General features: G+C 38.0%; 2 protein-coding genes across 3 annotated transcripts in view; both read left to right on the top strand.

Moving 5' to 3' along the window:
• LOC116287042 (myoferlin) overlaps nt 1-18,169 on the top strand; it is a 65,728-nt gene extending 47,559 nt beyond the window's left edge. For both annotated transcript variants that reach the window (XM_031693685.2, XM_089028563.1), the window contains 16 exons: nt 7,798-7,929; nt 8,384-8,503; nt 9,664-9,699; nt 9,805-9,896; nt 10,299-10,469; nt 11,051-11,196; nt 11,410-11,549; nt 11,843-11,931; nt 12,729-12,824; nt 13,098-13,145; nt 13,635-13,725; nt 13,943-14,042; nt 14,269-14,468; nt 15,115-15,224; nt 16,595-16,742; nt 17,493-18,169. In XM_031693685.2, the coding sequence (XP_031549545.2) occupies nt 7,798-7,929; nt 8,384-8,503; nt 9,664-9,699; nt 9,805-9,896; nt 10,299-10,469; nt 11,051-11,196; nt 11,410-11,549; nt 11,843-11,931; nt 12,729-12,824; nt 13,098-13,145; nt 13,635-13,725; nt 13,943-14,042; nt 14,269-14,468; nt 15,115-15,224; nt 16,595-16,742; nt 17,493-17,525 (1,752 nt within the window). In that variant the 3' untranslated portion in view covers nt 17,526-18,169. The remainder of the gene's footprint in view (nt 1-7,797; nt 7,930-8,383; nt 8,504-9,663; nt 9,700-9,804; nt 9,897-10,298; nt 10,470-11,050; nt 11,197-11,409; nt 11,550-11,842; nt 11,932-12,728; nt 12,825-13,097; nt 13,146-13,634; nt 13,726-13,942; nt 14,043-14,268; nt 14,469-15,114; nt 15,225-16,594; nt 16,743-17,492) is intronic.
• Nucleotides 2,422-5,281, top strand: LOC116287281 (adenosine receptor A3-like). Its single transcript, XM_031693984.2, has one exon. The coding sequence runs from the start codon at nt 3,535-3,537 to the stop codon at nt 4,570-4,572; it is 1,038 nt and encodes a 345-aa protein (XP_031549844.2). The 5' UTR covers nt 2,422-3,534; the 3' UTR covers nt 4,573-5,281.
• Nucleotides 18,170-18,372: the final 203 nt, after the last annotated feature.

Raw genomic sequence — 18,372 nt, 5'->3', positions numbered from 1 at the left:
TGACGATAGGGATGATTATGATAATGCTAATGATGATGATACATAATGATGATGATGATGATACATCGTAATGATACGATAGGGATGATTATGATAATGCTAATGATGATGATACATAACGATGATAATGATGATGATGATGATACATCGTAACGATGATGATGATATATTATGATGATGATGATATTGTTGTTAGCGGTAGTGTGGTTAGGTTGGGAGTGGAGGTAAGATGATGGTGAGTGGTGGTGATGACTTCTTAACTTGACTTCAAACATTAATCATGCAACACTTAACTAACTCCATTAATGAAAACGTTGCATTACAAAACCATTCGTCCTTGACAAGGGTAGCACTTCATACCCTGCGCGTGTGCTGTGTGCAGTGAAATGAAGCTTCTTCTAACACTTCTCTTGTATTCTGCCAATCCCTAAAGTCATGATAATTTGTGTTATCAACAATAGATTTAATACATATGTTCCGAGCTTTTGGCCTACTCGGCCATCGTCCCGGGGGGGTACTCCCCTATATTTGCTATACGGGTATGTGCCGCCCTATAGGGTATGGTTTTTCGGCTTTTGGGTCTGGGGTAGGGTATCATTTTTTGACATTTTGTCTGGGATAGGGTATCAGTTTAGTCTGGGATAGGGCTACTATTTGGTCATTTTTGTCTGGCGAATAGACTACGCTTTCTGCCGGCACAAAAACAATAAAAACGTTAGTAAATATTGATTGAAATCTATTGAAAAACCGTTAGTCTGGGATAGGGTGTACAATTCTTAGTTTTAGTCTGGGGTAGGGTATGTAAAATCAAAATTTTAGGTCTGGGATAGGGTCAGGGTTTTGAGGTCCTGGCGGCACACCCCTACCTAAGTTGGGGTGGTAGTTCCCCCTCCGGGGCCATCCTCAGGGAAATAAAAATCGTTACATATGATACATAAATGTAACAACAACCAACAAGGAACTATTTGATTTAATCCCTAAAGTGTTTTAGAACTGCACATAAAAAATATTAATAATTAAATTGCGTTAACTATTATTTTGGATATGAATGACGCAAAGAATGGTTTCCTGACACAATCAACCAGGCAGCGCTTCGAAGCGGCCATCTTAAAGAGAAGAAACATATGTTCGAATTTCTCACAAAAAACATATTTTTTTGATAAAAGACAGAAACTCTCAATGACAAATCAAAGCTTTTATAGAAAGCAAAGCATCTTGAAAAATGCAAAGGACTCAAGAGTAGCGATAGATGTGGAGTTTGCTCCAGGTTAATAATAACAATAATTGTTGAATATTATTTTAAAGCAGATGTTTTGGTTGTTGTTTTTTAATCAAACAGAATAACTAAAAACATATTTCTCTTTAATATTATTTCTAGCATCTGTAGAGTCTATGCCATCATTAAATGAAGCACTGCAATCAACATTGAAGTGTTAATTTGAAATTTTTAGGGTGCGCGCACTTTTATCGGTTAAAAAAAGTCACCTTAGTTCAATTCAGTAATATTCGTACAAACTCAGCGTGTGATAGTATTTTCGTCTGTAACGACAGACAGGGTTGGGAGTAGTTTTTAATTTAAAATAGCTCTAAAGATTTAACTAACTATTCAAATATGACATAGATTAAGTTCTGGAAAACGCCCGTCGTAATGGATTTCACTTATTCAAAGAACATCTGTTCTATTAGCTCGATAAAGAACCGTCAAGCGATTGCATTTCTGGTTCTAGAACGAAAAAATCGTGCTTCGTTTGCGACCGGCATATTATATTGGAAGGTTGTTTTCATGGCACTTAGATATTTTTCGTCACATATGCACACTACCGGTCACAGAACTCAAATGACTAAATGGCCGGCAGTCGAAAAATATCTAAGTGCCATGCGGAAAACAACCTTCCAATATAATATGCCGGCCGCAAACAAAGCACGATTTTTTCGTTCTAGAACCAGAAATGCAATCGCTTGACGGTTCTTTATCGAGCTAGGAGCATTAAGTTTGGAATTTAGTTTGTATAACCTTAATTTTTTTTTTTAAATCGACTGCCGGCCATTTAGTCATTTGAGTTCTGTGACCGGCTGACGGTCATTTAGACACTTCGTAATAATAAAAAGTATTTTTTGCTCAAACTGCAATTGCTTTAGGAATCAAGACTACTTGATTTCAGCTACTTAATGCACTTAAATGTCTCAGTCCATGATCATTTTTTAAAGCTAAATCTATGTACACATCATATCGTATAGCTCTTGTTCTTTTTATACAAGATTAAAAAATTTCTTAATCGTATAAAAATAGAAAAAGAAGCGTTGCTTCTAATAGGTTTGTTTCACGTGAATTTGTTGCTAGGAAAAGAACCAAAAAAAACCCTTCTAGATCCTCGAATTACTGATAGAGCTCTCTCTAACAAATATCGTTCCAAACGTTTATTCACTTGACATGTTGGAGTACTATTGAAAGGTCCTCAATTCGACACCCTTTATTCGATACTCCAAAAATATTTACATCCATTGCTGAAACAAACACAAAATACAAACGAAAAATGGCGGCCATATTAATAAGATCATTCTTTGGCGCGAGTTCCAAGAAAGACGCTATCAATGTTATGATATTTCTCGACGGGATAGGATCTTCAATCGCCTCGCCGAATCTATAGGACGGAACTTCACCCCGTAACAATAAACAAACTTTGCGAAAACATAAATATAAATAAACCTCCATTGAAGCACGCCTTTATTAAGACGTTCTTGAGGTTGAAGAGGATTCCACCGGTGACTTTCTCTCTCAGATTTCTATTGACACCGTTCAAAGTAACCAATACAGTGTCGCTGCCGACCTGAGCTCAAAAAATGCCAAATTTAGAGAAGAAGAGATGGAGTAAAGATAACGTGACGAAAAGTCTTTAGCGCGCGTCAACTATTTTTGTTTATTACGATAATATAACTCGCGAATTATACAGAAGAAAAAACTATTGAATTATCTATTGTTGTTCACATCCTATAAACTGCAATTAATGCGAACAATGAACTTCTTTTTGTACATATGTGCTTCGTAATATACTTTATCTTGACACATAGTCATTCTCGATTTTCTGAAGTCTATTGTTTTGGCTGCAATACACCTGCGTATGGCAAACCATTGAAGTGTAATTAAAAATCGCCCGGCTTTAATACTGGTTTGTTCTTCGGGCTGCTATCAATTCACCGGCTGAAAATTTTTGGGATGTGACTTGAATATGGATTTAGCACCATTCTGGAGATGACACGACTGGAAAAGTACGTTAATTGACATCTTTTCGTCTCTCCTTTGAAAGACGTAGACTAAGTTCCTGGAGACCACTTAAGGAGGGATTTTGTTTGGCTTTGAATCAAACTGTTAATTTTTGAGTGCTTCTTTTCTTAAAAAGCTTAATCGGTGTGAAAGACTCCAAGCCTTTATTTGACACCATTATTTCATATAGCAGGCATTTAGGCTATAGAGGTTATGACTGAAGAAAGCAGAAGTAAATTGTATAATTAAAGAAACACTTTCAGGAAAAAAACATGTACAACTCCTCGCATTCGACTCGTTTCTCGTATGATCAGTGCTACTTCATCGGTAACCAACCCGCAGACTACACACAAGTCTTCTCAACTACTTACATGGCAATTCTCATCATTAATGGGCTGATATGCCTACCTACGATTGTTGGGAACTTTGTCATAATACTTGGAATAGGCATAACTCCAGCCCTTCAAACCGTCTCCAATGTTTTACTGATTGGTCTAGCGTGTTCTGATCTTGGAGTCGGACTTCTCGTCTCACCTCTTAACGTTGCCAGGATTGTTCCTAAACTTCAAGGAAGACCGTTCAATAACTGGTGCACCGTTCAGGTTGCTTACACGTTCTTCGGCGTGATGTTTTGTGGAGTGTCGTTTTTGACTATCGCGGGTTTCACGATAGATAAGTATCTTGCGCTACACTGGCACTTGAGATACGCGGCTATCGTTACGACCAGGAAAGTCTCTTTTATTCTGCTTAGCTTTTGGGTTATCTTTGGTGCAATATCAACGATACAGATTTGGAGCATGACAATGTACCGCATAAGCGTGTGCGTTGTTGTACCTTTATTCCTGTTAGTGACATCCGTCATATATTTTAGTATCTATCGCGTTCTACGAAGACATAATTTCCAAATACAAACCCAGTCCAAGTCTACGGGCCACAATGATAGCAGCGTAACGGGCAGCGCTCTGAACATGGCTCGCTACCGCAAATCCGTGACTAGTATGTTCTTGGTATATTGTCTTTTTGTCCTGTTTTATATTCCTTACATATGCGTACTGATTATCATTCTGTATACCACGCTTATGTACAACAGTGACAATCATAATGGTAATATTGAAGGGTACCAGAGTTTGTATGTTGCTGTGGACGTGACGGAGACAGTGGTTATAATCAACTCCTTCATGAATCCTCTGATTTATTGCTGGCGGATGAGAGAAATACGACAAGCGGTGAAAAGAGTTCTATTAATGATGAGATTGCGCACTGTCATCCATCCTTTAGCGTCGTCCAGAATCGAAACTATCCCAGCCTAATTCAATTCCTTCAAAAATATCCTCCATGACTTCAAACAGAATTATAACAATTTCAAAACAATTTTCAAAACAACCTATGATTGATTCAATATCAATCAAGGAAATCCTAGAAAATGCAGAACTAGTACTCTAGAAAGTGAGAAAATAAATTGAATTGAATTTTTGTCGATTTGGGTCGAAAATTATCATGTTTTTGCTCGTCAATGATTGCCCTTTGCGAGCAGAATTAATGAATTCATTATTCAACTAATTCAACTTTAGCTTAAAAACGTACCACTTAAGATTATCAAAATTGTGAAATGTAGATCTCAATATAGGAATACAGCGCTGACCGTTAGCAATAATGTTAGCAATAATGCAGTTAGAAATTTTTTTTTTTAACTTTTGATCAAAGCTTTTCAAAATTTTAAAATTGGCTAAAATGTTTCAGGGGAAATTAGGAATTCATGATAAATATTCAGATTTCCAATGTTACATTATAGAAAAGTGCTTAAAAACGTGCGAAAAAGTTAAATATATGTATACAAATGTACGAGCTAAAGTAAAAAGTTGAATTACTCCAATGTCGTCAATTTTGCAAGAAGTTTTTTGTTTGACAAATACGTCTCAGTTTTTGTGATATACATTAAGTAAAAAGAGAATAGTTTTGAAAATCTAGATGTTTAAGACTCAAACAAAACTAATGTCATTAAACTGAATTGAAAATGAAGTGTGACTTTATTATATATGTTATATCTAGTCTAAATAGAAATTGTTATAAGTTTGGTTAATAACTTTGAGTGGCAGATTTGAGGATTTAAAGTAAATAGATAATTGCCGCATTCAAAGGTTTTTCCCCCCGCATAATTTACCCGGAGAAAACTCACGAATTCGTGCTGGACCGTTTCGAGCAATGTGATTGGATGATTTGATTGATTTGGTTGATTTGATTTTGATTGGTTCCTCAAGGAAACCAGTTAATAGTCGTACACGAGCTGCTCTCCTACGAACCTGACATCTAAAAAGGCCCCTCAAATAACCCAAGCTATTAAGTTAGGAAAATATTAAGTTAGAAGAAATATCCGCAAGTCAAATTTTTCACAATTCATTTTCCCCAATTACCGCAAAAAGCAAGATCTCAAAATGCCAACTCAGTTTGAACATTTTCTGACAAGCAGAAAACAGTACAAAGCAACTGTGACACAGCCAATATTGGTAGATGAAAGTCTTTTTATATTAATGATTAATCAAGTAATAGGCAACACACTGATCTTTCTAGAACACAACAAGCCAATTAGTTTTCGATAGCTGTAAGTCAACAGCGTGATATCGGAAAAGGCCTCCCATTAACGTATTTAGCCTACTTGAATAAAGAGCCAATTTGCCTCGTTTACTCATAGAGTGAACTGAGAAATTAATGAAATTGATAAACACTCTCCTTTGGTCCACAAGGTTTTTATTTTCAAACAGCTCAGAGATCTTATTTAAAGGGATGACTGCGTGCTGATCACTACGCCCGGACCGCCCGATATTGAGCTTGAAGTTTCTGTAAGCACTCTATTGTTTGATTTATCGATTCATTTTTATCAATAAAATGATAAAGTGAAGAAAAAAACAGAGGAAACAGTTCGCTCTTATGTACGCCGGAGGCCCCACTAACTTATCTTGAAGGCTTGAGCGCGGATCCATTATTTTTGGTCCCATGATGCCGTTCTTAGAGCACAGCACGATTCTGTTGGGTGTCATATTAATTGACTAGCGTAACATGGATAACAGAGTGGAAAAAACCTGAGCAGATAATCTAAAATTCAGTTTTGACAAAATTGAAGGCAACTGAAAAGTATCTTGATACCAAGAACACCAAGCTCTTTGATAAGAAGATGTTTCTAGATTATTTCAAGTTGTGCAAAATGGGCAAAAAAGAAAGGGTTTGCGTGTGGGATAGAAATTGGTTCATTACAGGGTAGATAACTAAGCGTCGGTTGCCATAGCAATTCTAGATTATTACACTAAGTAGAAATATGCGCAATTGCTCATCACTGCTTGCCTCTTGACAAGCGCATAATTTCAAAAATAGCGTTTTGGATGGATGGATGGATGGATGGATGGATGGATGGATGGATGGATGGATGGATGGATGGATGGATGGATGGATGGATGGATGGATGGAGGGGATGGAGGGGATGGGATAAATTATGGAGTAATAAGTAAGCAATATTTTAAAGATTTCACAACCAGCTGCGATCAAGTTAAATATATATTTTTTTAATTTGAAATGAATGATCAGTTTGTAAAGAAATTAAGTAAAGAGAACTAAACGCAGATATGTAAACAATTTTAATCTTGAAATAGGGCATATGGTTTCTTAAAAAGTCGAGTTCTCATTAACTATTGATGGTTAAGAGATAATAATTTCCTGAAAAAAATAAAATAAATAAATTAATGATCATGACTGTCGCGGCGATGAGCAAGATACTTAAGGTCTACAGAAGATAAGGCTGTTTATTAGTATATTCAGAACTCATCTTCATTATCATTGTAATGCTAAGTTAGTACTATATGAAAGTTATATTATAATGATTGTGATAGCAATCATAATAAAGATAAGGAGTGAATGATTGCTATTATACTCATAATGAAAATAAGACTAAGACCAAGATGAATGTAAACTTTACATTCATCTTGGTCTTATTTTTATTATCTGAGTATAATAGCAATCATTCACTCCATATCTCACAATCATTATACACCTTTTGCTGTTCATTAACAGAAAATGTACATTCATGTGTGCCAATAGTTGTATCAATAACGTGTAATGTACTTTCATCAACACCAAAAGTAACATCATTAGCGCGGATCAGCCTCGTATCAATGTCTAAATATTCACAAATACCAACAGTAAAAAAACAGGCTAACCACTCTAATAAATGAAGGAAATACTAAATGGTGTCTTGTCTTTGTCTTTTTATGCGCGCGCGCTATCGATTTTTTGTCATCTCCCCTACCCCCCTTGGTAACAATTTTGTTTTTCTACTGTACAATATACTAAATATACAAAGACAAGACACCATTTAGTATTTCCTTCATTTATTAGAGTGGTTAGCCTGTGTACAAACACTTCGAAATTTCACGGACTTTCACTGGAAGACATGAATATTCTACACAAAGTTGAGGCTATCCCTGAGTAACAGAAACGTAAATGTGGTACTTCTATTTGTTTATTAACTGTTTGGTTTCATTTTCTAGGTATATCCAACAGACCTTGAACGAGTTGAGCATTTTAGACAATTTCAAGACTTTGTGGAGACGTTTCCTCTCTACAGAGGAAAGATAAAGTCTGGAGATAGAGAAGATTTGACAGACGTGGGAGAATTTAAGGTTTGTTTCGTTTCAAAAGAATGTCCTTCAGGTTTGTGCTGAGTGTACTTGCCATTTTATCTTATCTCTATCCTTCCTTTTTGCCCTTCTTATTTTTACTCGCCCTCCTTCTCCCTTTCCTTTTCACTATCTTCCATCTTCCATCTTTCACCTTTCATCTTTCATCTTCCATCTTCCATCTTTCATCTTCCATCTTTCATCTTCCATCTTTCATCTTCCATCTTTCATCTTCCATCTTCCATCTTTCATCTTTCATCTTCCATCTTCCATCTTCCATCTTTCATCTTCCATCTTTCATCTTCCATCTTTCATCTTTCATCTTCCATCTTTCATCTTCCATCTTTCATCTTTCATCTTCCATCTTTCCTCCATTTATTAATTTTTCCAGTTTCTTCCCTTCTTCCTACCTTTCTCTCTTTCTTTCATTCATTCATTTATCCATTCTTTCTTTCAGGGAACGTTTCGTGTATATCCCTTACCAAGTGACCCAGGTTCTGCTATGCCACCCAAGATCCTTCACGGCTTGCCATCTAGCCAACCAGTGGAATGCGTCATACGATTATACATAGTCAAGGTAACAAACAGACATGTTATGAGCGATCATCTAATTTAAGTTTTTCTGAAATTGTTTTAGCCAAGACTTCAAAAGATTTTGTAATCATGATAATAATAATAATAATAATAATAATAATAATAATAATAATAATAATAAATATGTTTTTATATAGCGCATTATAGACTCTCAATGCGCTTTACAAATACCACGACGAAGTGTCAAGTGAAAAAAAAAAAAGATTAAAGTTACAAATTGAACAAAAATGTTTTTAGTTTTCTCTTGAATATTTCCAAAGACTGCGATGTTTTTATATCTGGTGGTAAACGGTTCCATAGTCTGGGCGCTGCTACGGCAAAGCTACGCGCACCATATGACTTAGTACGATATATAATAAGTTGTTTTCGTTAGGTATAAATCCCTAACTTGAATTATCTTTTCTACGTACGCCAAAACGACAAATAAATATTCAGTGGAAACTAGTTTCGTTTAAATCAACCTCTTCAGTCCACTGCATTATAATCCGTTAGGAAAATTACAATCACGCGAACAAACACTAAATTCATAAAATTAAATGTCGATAACATCATTTACAACTGCCATCATGTTAATTCATCTTGATGGCTTCACCATCAGTCACTGAATGCGTTATCTTCATTCGTAGCACCAAAACCATCATCATCGTCATTATCATCATCATCGACATCATCATCATCATCCTCATTAACTATCATCAAAGCAGCAACAGCAATATTATGTATCATTGTTACAAGGGCGGATCCAGGGGGGAGAAAAAAATACAAAACTGTAGAATTAGATGCTTTTCTTATTATTTTCCGTTGTGTTGACGGAAGAAACTTAATTAGCCCCCCCCTGAAATTCTGGCTGGATCCGCCCTTGTTTTATCATTATTATTTATTAATTACGAGAGATAATGCTGGATTATCCTCTTAATAATAATGACTAATATATACTTTTCGTCATATCTCCTTTCAAAAAGCCAGAACAAATAGGGAATTTAATTGAAGGGTATTTCTTCGGGTTCAGTTTTCCTCCTTTTACCGAATTTCAGTTGGATTTTTGAATTTAGCCGTTTTCTGACTAAGTCCAGATTCAGGGTGCTCTCTGTGGAGGTTTGGGGATTACTTTGTTTCAAACTTTTCCGTGTTATTGCTTTTTAGGGCATAGATCTACAACCAATGGATCCAAATGGCTTGGTAAATTCTCAAAAACATATTTACTTCTGAACTTTGTTTTTTACTGTTAATCCCCTTTAGTAACCCGGGCCCCTTTAGTAACCCGGGTTTTTTTTTTTCTTATAGGCAGATCCGTACGTTAAGATAACACTGGGCAAACAGAAGATTAGCGATCAGGAGAACTACATTCCTAATACTCTGAATCCAACGATAGGAAAGTAAGGCGAAAGCAAATCAGAGTCACTCTCTTCCTACTAAGGGCCCTGACAAACTGCCCAACATTTGATCCAGCATTTGTTGGGTCGGTTGATAATAAATTTTTAGACCGTTTGTCAGGTCCCTTACCACAGGTAGCCCAAGCTTGGTTTCTGTGGTGTCATGTTATAAGGAAATGTATGGGGATTCATCAAAAATTTCAATATCAGTATCATATTGGTTCCATGGGATCCCTGTGGTAATTCTCCAATAGACTCACCTAGTAAATCATATAGACATGTGTGATCTTTAGAGACCTTCGATTCGCCTTCAAGAGACCTGATCAATGCTAAAGTCAGATTTTCTGGAGAAAACAATGTCGTCAGTTGTATTTACATTTTATCGTAATCTTTTTTCTTTTACAGAATGTTTGAACTAACAGCCTTGATACCCATCGCTAAAGACCTCAAAATCTCTTTTTACGACTACGACATGATAGGCCAGGATGACTTGATTGGAGAGACTACGATAGACCTTGAGAATAGATTCCTGTCTCGTTTCCGTGCGACATGTGGCTTGCCTCGATCTTATTACACGTATGTATGAGGATGGATTCTGAATCCGAAAAATTATGTTTCGATCTGCACGCCGTCAATAGACACTAACCGTAATTGTTACTTTTAGTGTCAGATCCCAGGAGGACCATGGGAACATGCCTCCCTTTCCTCCCCTGCCCATTCTAAATCGTTGCTTATGACATTATTCAAGTGCAAACTAAACCCCATAGTCCACACAAAGATTTTAGCACAAGGCTACGTCCGAGATATGCTTCGTTTGTCACACACAAGGGTCTTAGCACAAGGCTACGTGCGAAATTAAATTTATTCTTTTCTCCTTTCACGAATCACTGAGTTTATGCACGAAGCCTCGCATTGAAACCTTTGTGCGAAGCATATTACGGAAGAGGGCTATTTAATTTGTTTGTTACTTGTAAACCTTCGAATTTCATTTGGCTGCATTTTACATCCTTTAGTAAATTGGTTAGATATATTTTTAAGTACTTGCGCATTTGTATCCAAGAAGAAAGTGTCTTTGAACCTTATTTATTAAGGACTTCTCTCCATCTTTTCAAAATCTTAGATTCGCCTCTTAATAATAAACGTCATTGTTCATACAGGTCCGGAAAGAATCAATGGCGAGATTCTGAGAAGCCCAAACAGATTTTAGAAAAATTGTGCGAGGTTGGAAGTTTTCGTCCTCCCAAGTACCTTGGTAACACTAGGCTGATTTATAAAGAACGTATTTATACCATTGAAGAATTCGGTAAGGAAAAAATCCATTCATTTGTATGGTTATTTGGAAGGGGGGGGGGGGGTGTGGAGTACGACGTGTGGGGTGTAGGAAATGAGGCTCACATAGAAATAGGAGATGAAGCTCTTGCTCCACCAACGTCATCATCATCATCATCATCAACCTCCTCATCATCACAACCATTATCTTCACCCCTTGATTTATAAGTTTTTCTGTGGTTTGTAGAGGAAGGTATGACTATGAGTCCAGATCTTGGTCCTCCAGATGAAAGACTAGCGCTTCATGTCCTCAATGGCGAACCATTGGTTCCTGAGCACGTCGAAACTAGATCTTTATACAGCTCTCTACAGCCTAATATTGAGCAAGTAAGCTACCATTCTCAATTTGGCTACCTGTGGTTAGCCTCTCCTTATTTGTGTGACGTCAACGTACGGCGGGAGTTGACGCCGGTTCACAATTGCGCTCTTATAGGCTTTCACCATCACGCGATGGCAACCATGACAGTAGGCAAAACATTAGAGTCTTTTTCCCCTATGAAACTTAATTCTTTCTCATGTAAATAAGACTAGACAAGATTCAATTGTTCCTGTCAGGACTGCCATCACGTGATGGGGAAAAGCCTCTATACTATCGTCACAAACATCTTTCAATTCTATAGGGCAAAGTGCAGCTATGGATAGATATGTTTCCTGTAGCGCTCGGTCCACCAGGACCTCCTGTTGATGTTACACCAAGAATTCCTATCCAGTAAGTGGACTTTTTTCCTCAAATGTCTTTAGTGTTTTGGAATAAAGAAATAATGCTTTAATAGGTCTACTATGGGGTCCAAGGTCGCGGCGATTGATGGCGACATTAGGCGACATTATCAAAATTGGAGTAAAATGCCGCTGCGACATATGGTGAAATTGGGCGACATTAGGCGACATTAGCAAAATTGGAGTAAAATGCCGCTGCGACATATGATGAATTTGGGCGATATTAGGCGACATTATCAAAATTGGAGTAAAATGCCGCTGCGACATATGATGAATTTGGGCGATATTAGGCGACATTATCAAAATTGGAGTAAAATGCCGCTGCGACATATGGTGAAATTGGGCGACATTAGGCGACATTATTATCAAAACTAGAGAGAAACGTCACTGCAACTGATAGTGTCATATATTGCTGCAACCTTTAGATATATCCAAGTATGCCAGGTGTCAATAAAAAAATAAAAAGCCATTGAACTTTTTAATTGTTATTTTTTGACAGTTCACCAAAGGGGTTTTATTGGGGAAATAAAATGAAATTCGATATTTTGCAACGTTCGATTCTCACTCGCTTATCTGTCTGTTCCGTGTGAAATCATGATATAGCTCACAAGTGTCGCGCGCGATAATATCTTTATGACTTCCTGTACGAGTTTTGGACTTTGTGAGATTGTGCCGCGTTTCGATTTAATGCCCCTGTTCTGTGTTGGCTCTCTGTTTTGTTCTCTTTCATTCTATGGTACCGTTGAAAATATTTTCTTCTGATCATTTGTTCCAACCCTGCTTCTTCAGGCATGAACTTAGGGTCATTATTTGGAATACTAGTGACGTCATCTTGGAAGAGACGTCAATCACTGGAGAATCCATGAGTGACATTTACGTCAAAGGGTGAGTAATTTGGACTCGTCTTGCTATAAAACTTAAGTATACAATGGAAGAGTAAATTAATGATTGAAGTGACAAATCCAAATCCAATCAGCTCTCCCCCTCTCCTTCTCCCTCCCCTTCCCCTTCCCCTTCCCCCTCTCCTTCCCCTTCCTCTTCCCCATCAATCCATAATCATACTCACTTTTCTAATAGCTAATTGAGTTTTTTGACTTAAAAAAATGCTTACACTTTTTAAAATAATCAATCAAAGTAATGTCAAACCTACTATTTCAGATGGATTGCAGATATCGATGATCCTCAAAAGACGGACGTGCATTTCAGGTAAGTCCAGAAAATTTAGGCGAGAATTAATGACAAGTAAAGAAAAACATTTGCGCAGATTTTGTATGAATGTTTTTCAAAAATGTCAGACCACACAGTACTATCACGGTAAGATATCGATGACAGCCTTTTAACAATCTATTATTTCTTTTGAATATAACAGTTGTTCAAATAATATGTTAAACACTGCTGCGTAAATGAATAAGATAAATGAAAAAGCCAACATAGTGCGCTGCTCATGCAATGCCGCAGCGTCGAGGTCGCGGTCACGACTGGGCATGTCCTTCCAGGATATTTTCTTACATGCATAAGAAATGTCTTTAAAGATACTATGATTGCTGTTTAGATGAGGCGCGTTGAATCCACTTTCACATGTCTCTCACCGTCTCTCTCACCCAGTTTTATCTCCTTCTTTTTCTCATCTCTATTTCACTGACCCTTTTTTAAATATAGGCTGTGTTACTGACGTGCGTACTTCTTTTCCCTCAGATCTCTTGATGGAACTGGCAACTTCAACTGGCGCTTCTTGTTTCCTTTCCTTTATGTTCCTGCTGAAAAAGTCATGGTTGTCAGAAAAAAGGTAAGACTTTGATTTCAATGATTTAAGTTTTTCACCTTAGCCAACCAAGGAACGAAGATAAAAGGGGAAAAATGAAGGAGGGAGGGGGGAGGGAGGGGGAGGGAAGGAGGAATGGAAGGCAGTAATAAAGGAACTTGTACTCTTGTACCATATGTATTGCGGTATCTTGTTAGTTTGTTGATAAGAAGCATTAGTAAGCACATTAAGTGATCCACAGAGACACATTTGGAGCAAGGACATGACAGAGAGCAGAATGCCTCCTAAAATTATCTTCCAAATCTGGGACAATGATATCTTCAGTCCTGATGATTTTCTAGGTAAGAAGGACCTGATCTCTCTACAGTTATGTTATACTTTCTTTTCTGGCTAACAGACTTGTTGTGGCAGATAAAAGCAGAGTTTGGGTTCCCTGTGGCATCACAACCTCACTCCGGTCTCTCAAAGTTAACAAACAGGCCGCACTTTTCATTTCCTAAATTACCAGCCAAGTACATTGGCTTCTATATGTATTCCTTAACGCGTACATTCTTTTATTTTCTAAAGGTCAATTGGAACTCGTGCTGACAAATATGCCAAAGCCTGCCAAAAGTGCTAAAAAGTGTTCTCTGAAACAACTGAACGTCAGCACAGAGAAAGACAAAAAAAATAAAAAACCCATAGAGACTGTATCGCTGTTTGACATGAAGAGAGTCTATGGATGGTGGCCTTGCATGATGGAAGAAGACGAGAAGTATGAGCTAGCGGTAAGGAATAGAGCGGGTTTTGTGTGAATAGGGAACGTACGGTACTGACATACATGGTACGAGGTCTTCAACATCATCACCACCACCAACATTACCACCATAATCACTATCACTATCACTATCTCTAGCACTATCACTAGCACTATCTCTACCACTATCACTATCACCATCTCTAGCACTATCACTATCTCTAGCACTAGCACTAGCACTAGCACCATCACCACCACCACCACCACCACCATCATCACCACCATCACCACCACCATCACTATCACCATCACTAGCACTAGCACTATCACCATTACTATCACCATCACTATCACTATCACTATCATTATCTTCATCACCATCATCATCACCACCACCACCATCATCCTCATTATCATCATCATCATCATCATCATTATCATTATCGCCATCATCATCATCATCATTATGTCTCCGTTACCAATAGTTGCTAGTTGACGCATAGAGCTTAGACTTTTCATATCTCTCTGTCCTTCTCCAGTATGAAGCTCAATCTCTTCTAACGTCTTGCTCATCTCTTTACTTCTCTGACTTAACCATTTTTTATTTCACCGCTGTAGAAATTCCTTTTGAAATATATAAGAATGTAAAACTAACATTTTTTTCTGGATGTTTAAAGGGTAAGATCGAGATGACCCTAGAGATTATTACATCCAATGAGATCACGGAAAAACCGGCAGGCAAAGGACGTTCAGACCCAAATATGAATCCAACGCTGGATCCTCCAAAGTAAGTCAAACTTCAAATGTGTGCATCATGGACTAATCGTTGAAAACAAAACTGCTTCAAATGTCTCGTGGTATTTTAGTTGCGCACAATTTTCTGAGTTTACTAATATACCTACTCAATTCACAGCTATGCATTATACTCATATACATTATACTATACTATATATATACGCATTATACTATTATACTGTTTTTTTTCTCGTGTAGCTGGCTGCTATATATAAATATATAAAATAGCTGTTATAAATCTCGCATTCTTATTGGTTGGGAGCGCATGCTTTATGAGAGCACACAGCACGCACACCTCTTTGTATTTTATAAAAGAAAAAAAAAACTTGCTCACTGTGCTGTGTGGAGTCATGAAGCACTTGCGGATTGGTAGAACACTCGAGAAGTGTCGAGAAGCACTCCGCTACGCGTCGTGCTTCTCCAAACACTTCTCTCGTGTTCTACCTATCCCCGCGTGCTTTATAACAGCCACAGCACGCGCGCGCGTTTTCTATTTCTTCAATATCGGTTTGCGGTTAATACTATTTTTAAGCAAGTAGAATCATACATCGTTATCATTCGTGGCCACATTTTGAGCACACTTCACCTTCAGTTAGTTCCTTTGTAAGGTACATACATTATCATTCACCGTTTTCATATTGACTGATGAGCGCACAAAAATAAGGTCACCCAGTGATCTTGATTGATTGATTATGATATTTATATAGCGCTCTTTTCCATATGGATATTTTCAAAAGCGCTTTACAATGATTTATGAATGAGAGATGGTTAGTATGAGGTGTAGGCACTGAGGGTGGTCTCTGCCAGGGTTTCTACGTCCCTCCACGTTTCTTTTTCCACGTCCTCAGTGGTTCTTTTACGTCCCTCAGATGTTGGTTAGTAAGTGTGGAGAGACGGGACCGCCATTTAAAGTGGTCATCCGAGCCACTTAAAAGTCTAACCCTTTGCAGATGCAATTACAAAGGCAGCACTTTCTCCTCAGTTATTTTAAGACCCTGAGTGTTGGTCCGGCCGGGACTCGAACCACGACCTCCCGCACGAAAGTCCGATGCTCAGGGCTGAGCAAAGCTGTTCATTCAAAATGAAGATGGATAGCATGAATTCAAGCAAAGCAAAAGGGCAATTTTTTATCTTTTTTTTCCCTATAAACGCATTTCATGTGCTTTTATATCTTTTATTGTGAAATGATGACTGGGTGGCCTTGTTTTCGTGCACTTGACAGCCATTACGAGAGTGGCTTATTGTGTCCACGCTCCTCTGCTCTCATTTCTAAAGAAAAGCGTTGTATTTTTTTCTCGTACTCCTTTTAATTCTCCCAGTCTGACTCCTTTACCCAGTTTTTTTATGTTTTTTTGTCCGCAGCCGGCCAGCGACGTCCTTTCTTTGGTTTGCGAATCCTTTGAAAAGCCTCAGATACATCCTCTGGCGGCGGTACAAGTGGTATATCATAGGCTTCCTAGTGTTTATTTTACTGCTAGCAGTCGTGGTGCTGTTCTTTTACTCAATGCCGGTAAGCATAACTCATAGGTTGAAACAGGATTTCCACGTTTGTTTCGAATTCTCTTAAGTCTTTGCCTTGCCTGCACTTACGTTACCCACCATAGCGATCCCTAACCCTAAGGAGAGAGTAGAAAGAATGGAAGGGAAGGAAAAATAAAATAAGAGGTAAATACCTGGGCAGAGGTAAACAAAGCCACATTGCTGCCATTTCTAGAATAACTCTTATACGAAGAAATTAGTGTTAGTATTAAAATTAGCTTTCTACGAAGCCAATATTAGTGACGGCACGCAACGCTCAATCCGCGAAGTTTGGGAGTGAGTATTGCGTGACAACACTAATAGCGGATGTGTTGGACACTACACTAAACCAAGCTTTGAACTTCCTTCGACGGTTATAGCCCCCCCCCCCCCCCCCGCCTTCCCCGGTTATAAGGCCACTCTCGTACCTGTCGACATTAAATGAAAACATAGGAGAAACCTCTGTATTCCAAACCGCCCCCCCCCCCCCCCCCCCCATCCGGATATACGATATAAGACCTTCCAGTTATAAAAAAGCTAGTCATTAAAACCGGGTTTTTACGGCACATCTGATGATATTTCATATTTACCCACCATGGAATAAGCTACCTCACAAACCCCCGTGGTATAAGATACATACTGGTGTAATTTTTGTTTTCATTGTAATTTGCGCAAATTATATCAGTACCTTCGGCTCTTAATATTATCATGAATAATTGGTTTTTAATTGTGTTTTTGATAGGGATATACCGTGAAAAAAATATTTGGGGTGTGAACAAAAACAACATGAGCAGATGGTTGCAGCTAATTCTAAGAAGATGGACTCAAAATTGCTAAAAAGTACGTCATTAAGAAGATAAGATGTTTATTCTACGTTGGTTAGTAATCCTGCGTAATGAGCACAGGTAGACCAGTCAGAATATTTGCGCCGCAATGTCTGGTATCACGCTAGCTTTCGTAATGCTATTCATTATTATTGTGATTTGAGGAAGGGAAGCAGTTTACGAATAGTTAAGTTTTTTTACTACATGCAGACGAATTATGCTATTGCGGCCTGCGAAGGGACCAGAGAGTGTCCGTATTATGCAGGTTGAAACTGACTGATCGACCAAATGACGGAACTATCGTATGACCGACTGACCGACCGACCTAACGAATGACCGACTGACCGACCGATCAACCTATCGAATGACCGACCGACCAACCTATCGAATGACCGACTGACTGACAGACGAACCTATCGCATGACTGACTGATCGACCAACCGACCGGCCCACCGACCGACGGACTTATATGCTAGCCCATACCGTGATCAAGCAAAATGATAAAAGATAATTTGATAATATGAGCTATTAAACAATAAGAAGTTCAAGCCGATTAAAATGATTAAACGTGAATAAAATTTCAAAAGATAAATGGCTTGTGATTAATAACTGATGATTGCTTTGAAATGCGCTTTGTCAACCTGTATATGTAATTACAAGCAGAAAACAGTTCTTTTGACTTCAATAGTACAAGCGTCGTCATTGGCCAATTCGCGCACAAAATCTGTGGTCTTATATCTAAGTAAACACTGGCTCGCTTTGCTTCGATAGTAACTTTTGCTGTCTGTATCTTAGTTG

Source organism: Actinia tenebrosa, unplaced genomic scaffold, assembly GCF_029948245.1.
Source record: "Actinia tenebrosa isolate PJP-AT-01 unplaced genomic scaffold, QUT_ActTen_1.0 PGA_scaffold12__29_contigs__length_12842862, whole genome shotgun sequence".
Lineage (NCBI taxonomy): Eukaryota > Metazoa > Cnidaria > Anthozoa > Actiniaria > Actiniidae > Actinia > Actinia tenebrosa.
Note: the sequence above shows the minus strand (reverse complement) of the source record. Positions and strands in the feature narration are given on the sequence as shown.